General features: G+C 41.8%; 2 protein-coding genes and 1 long non-coding RNA gene across 3 annotated transcripts; 1 reads left to right on the plus strand and 2 right to left on the minus strand.

Moving 5' to 3' along the window:
• On the plus strand, positions 1-5700 carry LOC146664585 (uridylate-specific endoribonuclease C-like). Its single transcript, XM_085411760.1, has 8 exons — positions 1-117; positions 244-300; positions 397-496; positions 579-690; positions 781-902; positions 4773-4885; positions 5030-5180; positions 5264-5700. Exons 1-8 carry the CDS (start codon positions 107-109, stop codon positions 5537-5539), a joined length of 942 nt encoding a protein of 313 aa, XP_085267886.1. The 5' UTR covers positions 1-106; the 3' UTR covers positions 5540-5700.
• Positions 5701-12224: 6524 nt separating this feature from the next.
• On the minus strand, positions 12225-14512 carry LOC146664586 (uncharacterized). The gene has a single exon (XM_085411762.1). It carries the CDS (start codon positions 13859-13861, stop codon positions 12458-12460), a length of 1404 nt encoding a protein of 467 aa, XP_085267888.1. The 5' UTR covers positions 13862-14512; the 3' UTR covers positions 12225-12457.
• Positions 14513-15416: 904 nt separating this feature from the next.
• LOC146664587 (uncharacterized) lies at positions 15417-16368 on the minus strand. Its single transcript, XR_014912491.1, has 2 exons — positions 16232-16368; positions 15417-15602 (listed from the first exon to the last, which is right to left on the minus strand). It is a non-coding gene; the product is annotated as an uncharacterized LOC146664587 (long non-coding RNA).
• Between the last annotated feature and the right edge of the window lie 123 nt (positions 16369-16491).

The raw sequence follows: 16491 nt of genomic DNA on the forward strand, positions 1-16491 counted from the left end.
AAGGCCCCTGCAAGATTCTGGGTGGAGGCTGGACCTTTAGACAGACAGGCTGTGTGTGAGTCCTCTGCTGCAGTCCAGGCTGAAACAGTGGACACTTTCATTTGTCATGTCTGCGAGGTTTGTATTTTTATTTACTGACTGAAGATTAGTTTGTTTACGTTGTTGCACAGGCAGCTGAATACAGGTCAGAACTTTGCTGCTTTTCCCATCTGTAAAAAATGTTTTCACATCTGTTATGTGCAGGTTGTTCTGTGGATTTCTGCTCCTTGCAGTGTTCCTCAGTGGACTGAATGGATCAAGGTACAGTGGTATAAACCAAACTCTGCTGATGTTTCCTCTATTTGCGTGTGCATGCGTCAGATGTTTGCATAGCCTGTCTGACACTTTCTATAACAGACCAGCTGTAAACCAGGAGCTCTCCACTATTTTCAATGAGCTGTGGAGTTTGGATGTGAATCGCATGACACCTGGGATAGACTACATGATCTCTGTTCAGGTGAGAAATCTTTTCTAGTTTATTTAGCGCCTGCTATGTCTTGTGTTTGTACAAAGACGTGTTCTGTGTTTGAATTGCCTAGGGTAGAGCAAGCTTTGTAAGTCAGGGCAGCCACACGGTGCAGGATCACGCCTCGCAGCCGCTCTTCTCCAACGTTAATGAGAGCAAACTGAGAAATATAACCACTTTCTCTAGTAAGTGTGTAGTTGTGAGCACTCTGAGCTTAAACATTCAGATCGTGTTTGCAGTCATCACTGTAATAAATGGGATTTCTGGGCTCGCAGGCTTTATGACACTGCTGGACAACTATGAGCGGTCTACTGGCGTGACGGAACAAGTCACCACAGAGGAGCTCACAGAGATGGATCTCTTCTTGGACGCCGTCTTAGAGACAAAAGTCATGAAGGTATGCGTCACAACAAGCTCTGTCGAGCAGAAAGTTTACATTTGAGCACTTTAGTTACTCCATTCTGTTGGAGAAACCTGGTAGTTTCAGTCTGAATGTCTCCTCACAGCAACAAGAGAATTGTTTTTGGTATTGCACAACTTTCTATTGTTTCCTACAGTTCATGGTTTTGAGGCTGCAGCTGAACTCTAGAGGGAGTTTTATGTTCTTCCTGTTGCACTGCTGCTCTGCACACATTACTTCAAGACATTACAGAGGCAAAATAACATCTGTGTGCAGCTGTGGAATGTCGCTCTGGCCTCAGCAGTCTCCCAGAAGGGGATCACTGCAGGAATGTGGACATGATGTACTTTTTGTAGGTGGAAGAAACCCCACGCTTTTCAGTGATCTCAGCGGGGACACATGAGACAAATTCCTCACAATAACCCCTCCAACAGCGGAGATGCTGTGCTTTTCTCTTCAGAAATAGCACAGCATCTCCTCCTCTCCTCTGACTCTGGGCACACTCAGGTTTGCAACCATGAAGAAGCCAGAAAGAAAATGGAGGAGGATGTCAGATATTAGAGGATTTCTTTTCACAAAGTTTAAATGAGAAAACAAAAAAAAAAAGAATCTTTAATAACACAGCTAAAGACAATATGATTCACAGAATCCTCGCAGAACAGAACACAGATAGGTGAGGTGCACAAAGTTTATTATCATCCCCAGCCAGTTGTGGCTTCCCCGCCCAGAGCCTGGTTCCTTGGGAGGTTTCTTCCCACTTAAAGGGCTTTTTTCCCTGTAGCCAAGTGATTGCTTACAGTGGTATTGTTCTGTAGGGTCTTTCCAGCCTTCCATCTTCTTTTGCTTATCCAGGGCCGGGTCATGGGGGCAGCAGCCCAAGCAGAGTCAAGTCCAAGCAGACCTCCCTCTTCCCAGCCACCTCCTCCAGCTTGTTCGGGGGAACATCAAGGTGTTCCCAGGCCAGCTGAGAGATATAATCTCTCCAGCGTGTCCTGGGTCTGCCATGGGGCCTCCTCCCAGTGGGACATGCCCGGAACGCCTCACCCAGGAGGCGCCCAGGCATCCTTGTCAGATGCCCGAACCACCTAAACTGGCTACTTTCAATGTGAAGGAGCAGTGGCTCTACTCTGAGCAGCGAGTAGCCAATTTCTTAAAGATGGGAACCACTACCCCGGTCTGCCAATCCAGGGGTACTGTCCCTGACCTCCACGCAACATGGTAGAGGCATGTCAACCAAGACAGGGTCTTTACCTTACAATATTCAACCTCTTCAGGTGACTGGTGTTGTGATTTAGTGCTATAAAAATGTATTTGAATCGAATCTTGCTCACTTTAGGGGCCGCTTCCATCTCACCCAATCTCTAAAATCTTCTTCTGTCACACCAACCCTCTGCATGTCCTCCTTCACTACATCAGTGAACTTTTTCTGCCTTCTCTAAATCTTCAGCATCAGTTTTTCCAACATATCCTATCCTATAGTATTCCTCCTCTGGACATGTCCAAATCATCTCAACCTGCTCAACCTGAGTTGTCCCCCCTGATGTACTCATTTGTAATCTTCTCCATCCATGGTGGCAGTGCCACCATCTCCAAATCATACATCACAGCAGGTCTCGCTGCCATCTTGTAAACCTTCCCTTTCTCTCTTGCTGCTGTCACAAATCACCCTGACACTCAACTCCACCCTCCCTGCACCCTGTTCTTAAACACATGAAACTTGCACCACTGGATGAACCAGATGACTGCAGGTAACATTTGGACAAAAAGTCTCATGACTCCATCTTTAGGGCTTAGTTAAATTAAATATTTAATAAGTTAATTTAACAATTAAAGACATATTCATCCAAAAGACACTCTTATAAAGTAGATTAAATATAGTGTTGACATAACATCTAGAGGTATGATTTGTTTTTTTAAAGAGTTAAATGTTGTAATTACATGAACAAAAGTGCTTTATTTCCAAGATGGAAATTTGTTTTGTCACAGCAGGAAGTGGACAGTGCAAAAGTTATGAGGCAAAAATTTGAATACAGTAAGAATAAATACAGTACACAACTGTACAGAATAGAATAAAATAAAATACTATATACAGTAGAATAAAATAAAATAAATATACAATAAGATAAAAATAGAATACAAATACAAATACTATATACAACTGAGTAAAAATACAACGATGACAGAAAGGATTATTGCACTTAGTATCATTGCACATGTATGGATGTGTGTGCTTGATCAGTTAAAGTCTTTATTATGGAGTCTGACAGCAGTGGGGAGGAAAGACCTGCGAAATCTCTCCGTCCCACACCGTGGGTGCCGCAGTCTCCCACTGAAGGAGCTGCTCAGTGCTGTCACAGTCTGCTGCATGGGGTGGGAGACGTTGTCCATCAGGGATGACAGCTTAGCCGCCGTTCTCCTGTCACTCACCACCTCCACTGGGTCCAGAGGGCATCCTAGAACAGAGCTGGCCCTTCGGATCACCCTGTTCAGTCTCTTCCTGTCCCCAGCAGAGATGCTGCCGCCCCAGCAGACCACGCCATAAAAGATAGCAGAAGCCACAACAGAGTCATAGAATTTCTTCAGGAGTGGGCCCTCCACTCCAAACGACCTGAGTCTCCGCAGCAGGTACAGCCTGCTCTGCCCTTTCCTGTAGAGGGCGTCTGAGTTATGAGTCCAGTCCAGTCTATTGTTCAGATGAACACCAAGGTACCTGTAGCTGTCCACAGCCTCAATGTCCATACCCTGGATGTTCAGTGGTTGCAGTGGAGAATGCTTGTGCCTGCGGAAGTCTACCACCAGTTCCTTGGTTTTACTGGCGTTGATCTGGAGGTAGTTCAGCTGGCACCAGTCCACAAAGTCTTGGGTCAGACCTCTGTACTCCTTGTCGTCCCCATCAGTGATGAGGCCGACTATTGCAGAGTCATCAGAGAACTTCTGCAGGAAGCACTGGGTGGAATTGTGGGAGAAGTCTGCAGTGTAGATGGTGAAGAGGAACGGAGCCAGAACCGTTCCCTGTGGGGCCCCCGTACTGCAGACGACCCTGTCCGACACACAGCCCTGAGTCCTCACATACTGTGGTCGGTCGGTGAGGTAGTCCAGGATCCAGGTAGTGAGGTGATGGTCCACTCCAGAGTTCACCAGCTTGTCCTTTAGAACCGAGGGAAGAATGCTGTTGAAGGCACTGGAGAAATCAAAGAACATGATTCTCACAGTGCTTCCAGCGGTCTCCAGGTGAGCGAGGGAACGATGTAGGAGGTGAATGACGGCATCATCCGCTCCAATGCCAGGCTGGTAGGCAAACTGAAGTGGGTCCAGTGATGAGCTTGTTAGGCGCCGAAGCTGAGCCAGGACCAACCGCTCCAGGGTCTTCATCAGGTGGGATGTCAGAGCCACCGGCCTGTAGCTGTTGAGGTCCTTGGGGCGTGAAGTCTTTGGCACTGGTACAACACAGGAGGTTTTCCAGAGCTGTGGGACTCTTCCCAACCTCAGGCTCAGGTTGAAGAGGTGCTCCATCACCCCACACAGTTGGTCCGCGCAGGACCTGACGACCCTCGAGCTGATGCCATCTGGACCCGCTGCCTTCTTGCCATTAATCCTCCTCAGTTCCCTCCTAACCTGGGTGGTTGAGAGAGACAGGCTGGAGCCTTGTGTTGAGTGTGTATTGGATGCTGTTGTTGGGGGTGGGGGGGAGTGAGCAGGGTGAATAGAGGAGGTTTTAACACCTTTTACGTTTTTATAATTATTTTAGGTGTAAAAGCTCAAAATAATGACATAAATACATCTGTTCATGTTATTATCACAATAATATTATTATTATGGCAAGTCAAGTTTGGATTCATAAATATCATCAATGATGTTTCTCCACAGCGGGCTCATCAATACCTGGTGAGAAAAGGTCAATCCAGCTCTGACTTGAGGCTTTTGAAGAAACAGCTCAACTTGATCTGGTTCCACCTCTACCACAGGCAGAGAAACACAGGGTGAGATCTCCTCCTGCCAACCATCCCGCTTTAACTGTGTCCAGTTGTTAAATTCATCCATGAGATTCTGCAACACTATAATTTAATATGCATTTCTTTGGTAAGAAGTATGTGTGTTTCTGTTCTTAAATTGATCATCACCAGCCTGGACTCCAGTGGATTTGAACATGTGTTTGTTGGCGAGACAAAATCAGGAACAGAAATCATTGGTTTTCACAACTGGGTCCAGTTCTACCTGCAAGAGAAAAACCAACACTTGGACTACAAAGGATATAAAGCCAGGGAGCATGATTTGGTAAGAATAACAGTTCACCAGACAGAAGAGATTCATTTCCTTCGCTGGTAACATAACCATTAATGTTCATGCTTTTGTCACAGCCTGATCAAGATGACCACGTTCTCAACCTCCAGTTCAGCTGGCACGGTGTGGTGAAGCCCGTTGGCAGTGCCTTCATCGGCACCAGCCCCGAGTTTGAGATGGCCGTCTTCACCATCGTCTTCCTCATGAACACGGAGAGAAGCACCACAGTTGTGGTCAACATTGACCAGTGTCAGATGGAGCTGGTGGTGATCAGACACGGGCGCTCACTCGGGACGGCGTACCCCAAACTGCTCAGCAGCAACGGCAGACATGTCAGGCAGCACGCGCACTGATGTGATCCATCATTTTATTCACTTCTGATAAAAACTAATCTTTGTTCAGCAATACGTGGCCTCATTGATAAGGAACTGACCTGCCTAATGTACTGCAAAGGACATTTACATGTATTTCAAGATCACTGTGACCTCAGTAGCTTTCAATAAAATGTTACTTTGGAGTTCAACATTTTTATTTTGCACAGGTTTTTTTTTTTTTAGAAAACAAGTCTTTCTAGGCATTTACATTTATTCAATGTAATATATATAGAACATAGAACTGTGGCATGACCCTTGTGGGGACAGTAAAAGCGAACAAAAGCGAGATCCCGCAAGTGATGAAAAGTAAAGAAAATCATGTGTCCTTCCTCCCTGATGAGGCTTCAAAAAAGAAGGTTGTCCTGCTCCTGTCATCCATGCACATACAACCAAGCATAGGACCCACTGAAAACCTGAAATTATTGGATTTTAAAACCAAGCAAAGGTGGTGTTGATACTTTTAACCAGATGTGCACTCATATGGCTGTGGAAGAAAAAACAAGAAATGGCCCCTTTGCGTCTTCTATGGCATGATCATTGTTGGTGTGAACTCGTGGATCATTCACAATAAGAATGCAGTGAAGAGAGGTGACAACCAAATGCAGAGGAGGCATTATATGCAGGCTTTGGCACCGGCACTTATCAAACCATTGGCAGAGGCTTCCCTCTTCAAATCTGACACGTCAACTCACAGTCCTGATCTGTAGCATCCTCGACATCCCTACCCTTGTCACTCTTGCAGGTAAGGCAGGACCAGCAGTAGAAGAAAGTAGTATTCCCTTAGTGAGGTGTGCTGACTGCCCCGCAGGCTTGGACAGGAAGTGTGTCCATGCCATTATTACCCTGCGTGTACTGACAGCATGTAAGGAATGGCTAAGTAAGAGTGGTCCTAGAATTTGCATGTTATCCTTATTTAGGGCAGTGCTTATGGATAAATATCACAAAGTGGTGATTACCAGGGGAATTCATAGGGTGAAGAAAATATTTTAGTCAATTGATCATTTTCACCCACTCAAAAATGCCATTTCTTGTTTCTCTCTCCTGCAGCTGTTCGCATGTAGAACAGCTGTGCCTTCACCAGGGAAGTCTCAAATGTCCCTGGAAGGGCAGGTCAAACCCCAACTTTCCAGTGTCATTATTTTTTGTTTAGGAATTTTTTATTCTCATATTCCTAATTTTTCATTAACTTTGGAGCATTTCTTTAGGGTCCCCCCATGACATTTGTTTTGTTAGACATGTTGAAAATACCACAGTTGAAAACAAAAGAAGACCACTCTAATTTTTTGTCATAATTTGATATATTTCTGATGTTAGTGATGGTGTTACTCTTTATAGTGACAGTGTTCTAGGGTTAAACATGACAGTGAGTTCAGCACACCGTTACTGTATACCCATTAGTTTCTCCCATACTTGAAACACATTTTAATCAAGAAGCATTAAAATTTATCAGAGTGTGTAAGGGCTGGTGTGTTCTGTTACCTTCAGGAGGGCAACAACTTCCATTTTTCCAGTTAAAAAGGGAAAACAAACAAATAAACAGCAAGTTTGTTTTTATTCATAAATCATGGAAAACTATTTGCACTGGGTGCATGTTTATGCACGGTCTCCAAATTGAACACTAGAAAAAACAATATGTCAGAAATGACAAACTGGGACAGCACGTTCCCCTTCACTCTGCAACTCTCTGTAAGCGAACAGCCTGCACACCTTTACAATGTTTTCTTTCTTCCTTATTGGAGTTATTTCTGAACCAGCTGCCTAATCCAGATCTTATTTCACCTAACTTCATATTTACTCTATCTCTCTATCGCTCTCCTGTTTTCTTTAATGAACTGCTTTGATGAAATTTTCAATTCCATTTTTTTTATATAGTGACAAATTACAACCTTTGACTTTGGAGGGTTGTACTTGGCCTGCTACGCTGGATGTAAGAAGCTCTTCTCTCAACTGATCAACATTCCCAAGGCCACAAGGTGGTCTAGTACATTGGCTGTTGCCTTTTCTGTGTACTGAAATGAGGGGATGCAGATAAATGCAATTGCTGTCGGACTATCCAGTCTTTGAGTGATGACGTGATGAATCCTGTTTCTTATGGAACGCCAGGACTGCCATAATGAATTAATTAAATACACCATTAAATAATTAATTAAATGTGTCAATAATTAATTAAAATTGGAATTAATTAATTAAATAAATAGTTATGACACATGTAATTAATTAATTATTGACACATTTAATTAATTATTTATGTATTTCACATTTTAATTAATTATTGACACATTTAATTAATTAATTATTGACACATTTAATTAATTATTTATGTATTTCACATTTTAATTAATTATTGACACATTTAATTAATTATTGACACATTTAATTAATTATTTAATGATATATTTATTTATTTCATTTTGGCAGTCCTGGCGCCTGGCTCTCGTCATGAAATAATTTTATCTGTCAGCCTCACCCATCAAACTCAGGGGGCGGGGTTAACGCTGCCCATGCAGCTTCTCTAACATTTGATTGGTTGCCGTGCAAAGTAAGTCAAAACAGGTCGATCCTAGATAATCGATTGCTTGTGTAGACTTGGGGCAGCCAGTTATCCCAGAATGCAGATCAAATCACAGGCAGCAATGGTGGTGGTGTAGTTTTAAAATACCCCGTTTTTCTGTCACCAGCTACACTTTTAACAGTGTTTTATCCGCGAATGTCGCGCCGTATGTCTGGTCAGGTTGTCAACATAGAACATGCTTGCAAAAGTGCTCAGATGTTTTCAGAGATTTCACTAGCTCTGCTAACAGTTAGCATGCAGAGCGCACCGAGGGGGTTACGTTAACCGGTTTGTTTACATATTCCACTCTCCGTGTTCCACATGTTGCATTCGCAGATTCTCATTTTCACCGAACGATCGTCTCTTTCCGCCTGGTCTTGTGTCTCTGTGCTTCTGTAACATAAAGAACGAGCTGACATTTTTCTCACGAAACCAGCGATCAGCTCAGCAGACCCTCAGTTTACCTGCATGCATCCTCCTCCTCATCTGTCAGCTGTTTAACACCTGCTGCTAATTCAAGAAACACGCCTAGTTACCTGGTGATAGTCACAGTTTAACTGGGCAGCCGGTGCTCGATATAACGCAATGTCAGCGCATTTTTCTGCACAAGATAAGTAAATATAGTATTTTCCCCGAGCGCAGAGCTGCTGGAGCTCGTTTCCTTACAGAGCACTTTATAGGCGAACAGCTTTATCAGCGGCTGATGTCCAATCACCAGCACACAGCTTTCAAACCTCAGCTGAGTTTTAGCTCTCAGTGGTTAAACGCTGGACTTCATTCACTCAGGTTCTGTCTGTCGGGTCACGTCTACTTCGCTGTTTTATTTACAACTGAGCAAATCGGTTTGGCTGAGGTTAAAGTTACGTTTCATAACTGCATAGTTTCACAGACGTTTAATGGTTCACTGGCACATGTGTTAGACTGAACTATCATCTAAATATCATCTGTTTTTTAATAGTTATTCAACTGTATTCTAAGCACCAGCTGTCTGTTAGAATGTGATTTTTTTCTCTCTCTGTTGGCAGAGGTATAAAAATGCGCAGGAAAATCTGACGTGCATGGCGAACTTCACTGACGATATTTAGGGAGGAATAAACACACATCAAACATAAATGAACCATTTGCCTGTCTCCATAATTGAGAGCATTTTCTCTTCTTATGTCAACTCTCTCTCTCTCTCTCTCTCTCTCTTTTTTTTTTTTTTTTTTTTTTTTTTTTTTTTGCTTTTTCGGTCATGTTATGTTTACCTGTCAAAGGCTTGTTACAAACTATGAAACACATTGTGCAGACTTCTGGATGTTAGAAGAAAACTAATACTGCTCATGAATGAGACTAAAGGCAGGAAGGTGTCCTTTAAAACTAAAAATGTTAATAGGACCTCCCTGTTTATATCATAGTTTATGATATAGCATGTGTATTTCAGTAATAGCCTGCTGAGGCCACTATACGTGCTGGCCTCATATCAAATGTGAAGGCAGACTGAGTCTATGTTTGACGTTTGTTTATATCTAATCTTCCTTTTCAAACATTTAAACAGCAGCGAGTCTGCAGCTGAGGGAATACAAATTCAAATTGTCGGAACAGGTTTGCTCGTTTCTTGGATTCATTTGGTGATTTATTAAATGTATAACTGTTATTCTAATCTGCTGCTGAGTCTCTTACACTTTTCTTTATGCTGTATATTTTCACGTCTCTGGAATAGTTGGCAGTTAGATAGTCAGCTGGGAAACTTTGTGTTAACTCATGGAGCTGAGGATATCGTGGATATGCTGACCTCGCTGCGTGGTGTACAGAGCGAGGTCAGCATGATTAATATTCACAATAAAAATATTAGCCGAACATCATGAAGTCTGTATGTGTTTCATAGTGTCGAACAACCTTTGTACAGTTAAAGCCAGCAGTTACTACATGACGGAAACACCAACGTTATCTCTTTTATGTGTTTATACAGGTCACGCTGATTACTGAACAAAAACCCAAAGATCAGATGTTAAACAGATTTATTTGCTCTCTCTCCTCCTTAAACATGTTTTTAATGTTAGTTATAATTCAGAATTGGCGACTGAAACACGTAGGACACATAAGAACATCAGGAAATAAAACACCGATAAATATAACCTCAGTAAAAGAAGTCAGCGGGGGTTACTACAGCTGTGTACCGGGGCCTGCGCTTTGTCGGTGGGATTGCTTGCGAGGCGAGCGGGTCTATCCCACGCTTTGCCGTGAGACTGGGACGACATCTCCGAAATCATCGAAACACTTTTGCAAAGAGGCTGTATCTTGACAAACCGACCAGACACATGAAGATTAAACCACTACATTCTCGGCTAAAAAAATATTAAAACGGTATTTGGTGACACACAAACAGGGTTTTTCAAAGCTCAGTTCTGTTAGCTTCCACATGCCGGTTGTTGTGTGCTAGAAACAATGGCCACCAGGCCAAAGCAATGGTTTTGACTCGATCAGCGTTAACCCCGCCCCCTGAGTTTGATGGGTGAGGCTGACAGATAAAATTATTTCATGATGAGAGCCAGGCGTCAGGACTGCCAAAATGAAATAAATAAATATATCATTAAATAATTAATTAAATGTGTCAATAATTAATTAAATGTGTCAATAATTAATTAAAATGTGAAATACATAAATAATTAATTAAATATGTCAATAATTAATTAATTAAATGTGTCAATAATTAATTAAAACGTGAAATACATAAATAATTAATTAAATGTGTCAATAATTAATTAATTACATATATCATAACTATTTATTTAATTAATTAATTCCAATTTTAATTAATTATTGCCACATTTAATTAATTATTTAATGGTGTATTTAATTAATTCATTATGGCAGTCCTGGCATTCCATACTCCAGCTTTACTGTTTATGTTATGTTAATATAGCTTTGTTGCGCTAGCGATAACGTAGCACATCATTATATACCAGCTAGCCCAACCTCAGTAGCCCTACAAATGTCGCTGCTGTTTAGTTTTCTGTCTTCATTTATGTTGGAAGTGATAGCAGAGCTGTACGTTTTAATTTGTTTCATAAATTGCTCAGTCAGAACATGGTATATTATATTTAGATGGCCGCTAGCGAGCTAACTCCCTGCTAACTTCTAACTCCGTTAAATATCATAAATTGTGTTTTCATGGATGTCTGGATGTTAAACTTAATTGTTACACCTGGTAGAACAGCCACACTGATCATTTTATTACAGATGAGAGAATTTAGACAGTTTCTAACTCTCAGTAATGCTGCAGTGATCATTTGACTAAGGGACTTGCAGCGGAGTTTGGGCCCAGACATGGGCAATGACGTCAGACTTAAAGACCGGATAGGAAAACCCGGACATTTTTATCAATCTCAAAAATCACCCCAGACGCTCCGGATGGAACGTGAAAAGTGGACATGTCCGGGGAAAAGAGGACGGTTGGTCACCCTAATCAACTTACCTATGTCACTATACTTAAATATGTAGTATTCTAATACCTGGGAATACCTTAAACCTAGCTGTGGGCTGCACAGGGTTCTCAGGGAGAGCAATATTGAGAGACCAACAAAAGCACCACAAGAGAATAAGAAAACAATCCATAATGCAAAAACACACCAAAACATAACAACTCAAAATACTGGCTCAAACTGACCCAGAACCGTGACAGGTAAGGAGATGTCATTTCAGGACTTAAACCAGACTCTAAGAAATTGCTGTGTCTAATTTTGCGATGCTGCGAGTAACAAACTGGGTTCCATCTGGAGGTTGAAGAGGAACTCTCCCTCGCCAGGCCGACAGCCGTCTGTGCCACAGTTTATCTCATCTCAGTTTATCTCATCTCAGTTTATCTCATGGAGTGCAGGGCTAAATTTAAAATTATTAGATATTTAAGACAATGTATATATTCTTCTATGACAAAAAATACAAGTGTTCATTTAAGCAAATAAACAGAGCCGTAAGAGATGTTTTTCAGAAATTGTTGTCTTTATTTTGATTTGCAACTAACAAATTTTTTAAAAATTTGTAGTTTTTGTCGTGCTCTCTATTATGTGAACCCCTCACCTAATTTGTTGTGTTTTTTAACAAATTAAACCCTAACAATCAAATGATCCCCTGTGAGCAAGCACTAGGCACAGTGGAAAGGAAAAACTCCCTTTAAACAGGAAGAAACCTTTGACAGAACCAGGCTCAGGAAGGGGCAGCCATCTGTCGCGACTGGTTGGGGGGTGAGAGGCAAAAGAAAAGAAAAATGAGAGCACAAGTTAGCTAAATGTTGCGCACGTTGTCTAACATGAACAACGTATGGTTTTCTGGACTGTGGATGAAAAGCAGTCCATCATTACTAGTCTTTAAAAGGGACCTAATCCATCACCAAGGTGGCAATATGGCTCAAGGAGGCCATAGACAGAGTTAAATAGGCAATCACTGTTAAGCATTGAAAAGCCCCAGTAAGCTGCAGGTATAATAAGGCCTACTGCGGCAACACCTAAACCTATTTTAAGTAGGCGTTTGGCACCATGACGCCATGAACCACTAGTCGGAGCCACGTCAGGAGATGGTTCTGAGACAGGACAATCAAGCTCTTCAGGTTGAAGACCAAGATTCTCCTGTGTCGGGACCACATCAGGAGGTGGTTCCAAGGCAGGAAAAAAAAGCTCCTCGGGTTCAGGAGCAAGATTCTCCAGCTGCAGAGGTTCACCAGTGATGTTGTGAACAGCAGCTAATATTTCTTCCTCCTCCTCCCTTCTCAGCTCATCCTGAAGATTATTAATTATTTCTCTTTTCATTTTAAGATGTTCATAAAGTTCATCTATGAGATCTTCGTTATGAACAATCTTGAAATTTTGCTCTTTGACTTTTTCTTTCAGCCAAAATATTTGCAGTGTCAGACTTTCTGTTGTCTTTTCTTGATACTCAAGATTTTGTAAACGTTTCTTGAGATTTGTGTTTGCTGTTTTTAATTTGTTTATCTCAGCAGCAATGCTGCTGTTCTCCTTAAGGAGATATTCTTCCTTTTCCTGAAAGTCACAGTGCATCATTTGAACGGCTTTAACCTGTTCCTGCAATTTAGCCTCCAGAGATTCCACCTGTGACTGTTTGTCATCCAGAGCCTGTCTCACCCGACGCTGAAGAGTACAGATTTCTTTTTTCAGCTCAACTATCTGTTCAGTCTTGTGATCTATTTCTCTATTCTGTTTTTCTATTATCTCTTCTTTTTTTGATATTTTATGGTGAGCTTCTCCCACTTGGTGCTCAAGTCTCACTAACGCTTCCTTGAGATGTGCGTTCTCTTTCTTCTGTTCATTTCTCTCCCTTTCAATCTGAGACAACTCAGCAACAATGTTGCTGTTCTGCTCAAGCAGAGATGCTTCCTTTTCCTGAAATTCATGGAGCATCATCCGAAAGGTTCTAACCTCTGCTTGCAAATTTTTATTCTCTGCAACAATTAGAGCTTGGATGTTATCTGACTGTTGAGTCACTTCTTCAAGCTCAACCATGCTTTCCCTAAAGTGGACATTCCTGTCATGCACATCTGTACTCATTTGTTCACGCTCATTTTTAAAGCGATAGTAATTCTTTTTGTAATATTTCTTTTCGCGCTTTAGGGTGCTTAACTCCAACTGGAGTTCTTGTATTTTCATTTGAAGGTCCCTAGGCTCCGATATTTCTCTCTCCACTAACCCACATAGTTCGATTGATTCCGCTGGAATCGCTCTGTCAGACTGTGAATTATTGACTATTTCTCGTGACATTTCTTTAAAAGCTTAATGCAACGTGTCGAAAGAAAAATACGTGTGCTTAATTATTTAACTTTAAAATAGTCCCTTTCTGAAAGGTTTCTGGTTTGCTAAACACAACTCGCTGTTTCTGAAAATGTTCCAAGTAAAACTGTGTTTGCAACGGTGAAGAGGGGGTATTTATAGACTTTCGTGGCTGCGAATTTGACGTCAGCGCTCTTTGAGCCTTTGATCCTTTGATTCTTTGGAACGTGATGTCACAGCAGGGGGCGTGGCCAGGATTTTTGGTCGAGGCGTCACATTAGCAGGCCAAGCAAATGTTTGCTGTATGGTCGGTCATATAGGGCTTCGGAGCGTGATGTCACGGGGGTGGGCGTGGAAAGGATTTTGGCCCGATTCACCATTTTGGGGGTCTAAGCTAGGAGCGATAGCATAGCCATGGTTCGTACTTGCTGTGTGCTCGGCTGCAATGTTCGATCTTACGACCGGCACGGGAATAAGGTTGGATTGTCTTTTTATGCTTTCCCAACCTGGAAGCGACATGAGGCAGCTCGTGTATCGATGTTACCAAACGAAGGCGTCTAGCCTGGATAGCAGCTGTGAGATGAGCTGACGTGCAGCTCTCTTCCATCTCCAAATATCTGTTGGTGCTCCAGACATTTTCATTCCGGTAAGTTCTAAATATGTTCATATCTCTCTTTATAGCCTATTAGTTTCATTTTCGATGCGCTCTGAGCTCATAGCAAATTAGAACAAACATCCTACTGAGTGATTTTGCAGAACTACCGTCTATTTATAGAGTTGCTAATTATTTGGCATTATTGCAGCAAACCAGCCGATGAAATGGATGAAACATCATGACTGGTTTCCAGCGCTACACGAGGGACCTGCTTCAAACAAACCACCATGCCAATCAGATTACTTCTTCCATGTGAGGGTGAAGAGGTGACCCTTCTGGATAAGCTGGTGAAGGTTTGCTGCGTTTGGTGAACAGTGTGATAATAAAACCAGAGAAGAATGAAACCTGCTCCTGTTAAATGTTCTTAAGTCTTGTGCTGTTATTTTTTCAAAAGATACAGTAAATAAAGTAATGTTAGTAGTGGGTGATATCATGTAAACACTCATGATTTGGTGTAAACATTTTGTCATTTGTAAACTGTAAATGACATGGATTCTACACTGTTACTGATGTGATGTTCTATAAAGTGGTTTTAATAAAAAAAAAAAAAAAAGGCAAAATAACTTAGTTTCTTTATTCAACTTTTGAACAGTGGGACTCAGTCAGTACATATTCAGTAAATGCAAATTATTTACACAGCAGTGCACTACAGGCATACATCTAGACCCCTAGATAAAACATGATGGCATTATAGCAGTGACAACTCCTCCACAGTAGCAGGTGGGGTTTTCTTTTTTGAGGACGGCTCCTTTTACCTGTCACTACAGATGGTCTGTTTATGTTTTGATCAAGAGCCTTTTTTGGGCAGCTGAAGAGAAGTCGTCTATCTTATGGCCAACCTCTGGGTGTATCTTGGTATTATTACCAGGCAAAACCCAGTATGCAGGTTCATCTGTAACAGTCCTTGTGCCACGGATCAACACTGTTCCGTCTACTTTAGACAGAAGAGCAGCGACGTGGGTGCAGGTCTCTGCGACTCCGGCCATACAGGTGCAGCGGGCGGCTTCAACCTTCCCTGTGATGCTCACAGTGACCCATGGCTGCAATGCTGGTTCATTCAGTCTTAGAGTGCAGCACCTGAAACACACACAGACAAAGTTCATTTAAAGACAAGAACTATGAGCCAAGGCCGACACAAATGTGTTTAATCTACTTTATCATAAATGTAACAAAGTGTCAAGAAAGTTAGCACATACATGTAATTTTTCATTTCTTTATGTGTCCATCTATAGAACGCTGCATGTTATAGTCTAAATCTGTCTGTTCTGTCAGAAACCTGCCTGCAGAAAATGAACCTAAAGTATGTAATGCAAGGATGTCATCACTTTAGAGATGGAGAAAGCATAAAGTGACAATTATGAATCACTTAATATGTTAAGGAGATTCTGCAGGTCATTAATCAAAGTATAAAACTAAAATAAAATGTATTTTTAGTGACACAAGATACAAATATGGAAGCAAGATGTATAATTAGAATTATTTATAATAAACATTAATAAATCATTGCAATTTCTTTAACCATAGAGAATAACTAAATCCTTCAGGACAGTGTCTCATCAATGCACTGAACTCACTATGTTATCCACCTAACAGTCTCCACATGTTCTCACTGTAATTTCCCCTCATGAATGAATTTATGCTGCAGTAATCGGAATGTTTGCAGGGAAATCAAACGCATTTCACTCGCTGTACTCGAGCTGACTTACCTTTGATTGAATGACGACTTGTACGCGCTGACTCCACAGATAAGGTATGAAATATATCAGGCTACGTCAATAGCGGTTGGTCTTCAGGGTTTCTACTCCACGGCCGTATTTCATACGGGTCCACATTTCCAATGCACGCTATTTTCTGCAAGTACCGCCGCTTCGCCTCTGGACGCAATCGGTCTCTATACAGTCCATTCTCTTTTAAGCTGCTTTTAAGCATCTTGTAATCGTCGTTCCAACACAGTGTGTTTGATTTG

This window comes from Rhamphochromis longiceps, linkage group LG7 (assembly GCF_057381845.1).
Source record: "Rhamphochromis longiceps isolate RC_006_pf linkage group LG7, R_longiceps_female_GT1.1, whole genome shotgun sequence".
Taxonomy (NCBI): Eukaryota; Metazoa; Chordata; class Actinopteri; order Cichliformes; family Cichlidae; genus Rhamphochromis; species Rhamphochromis longiceps.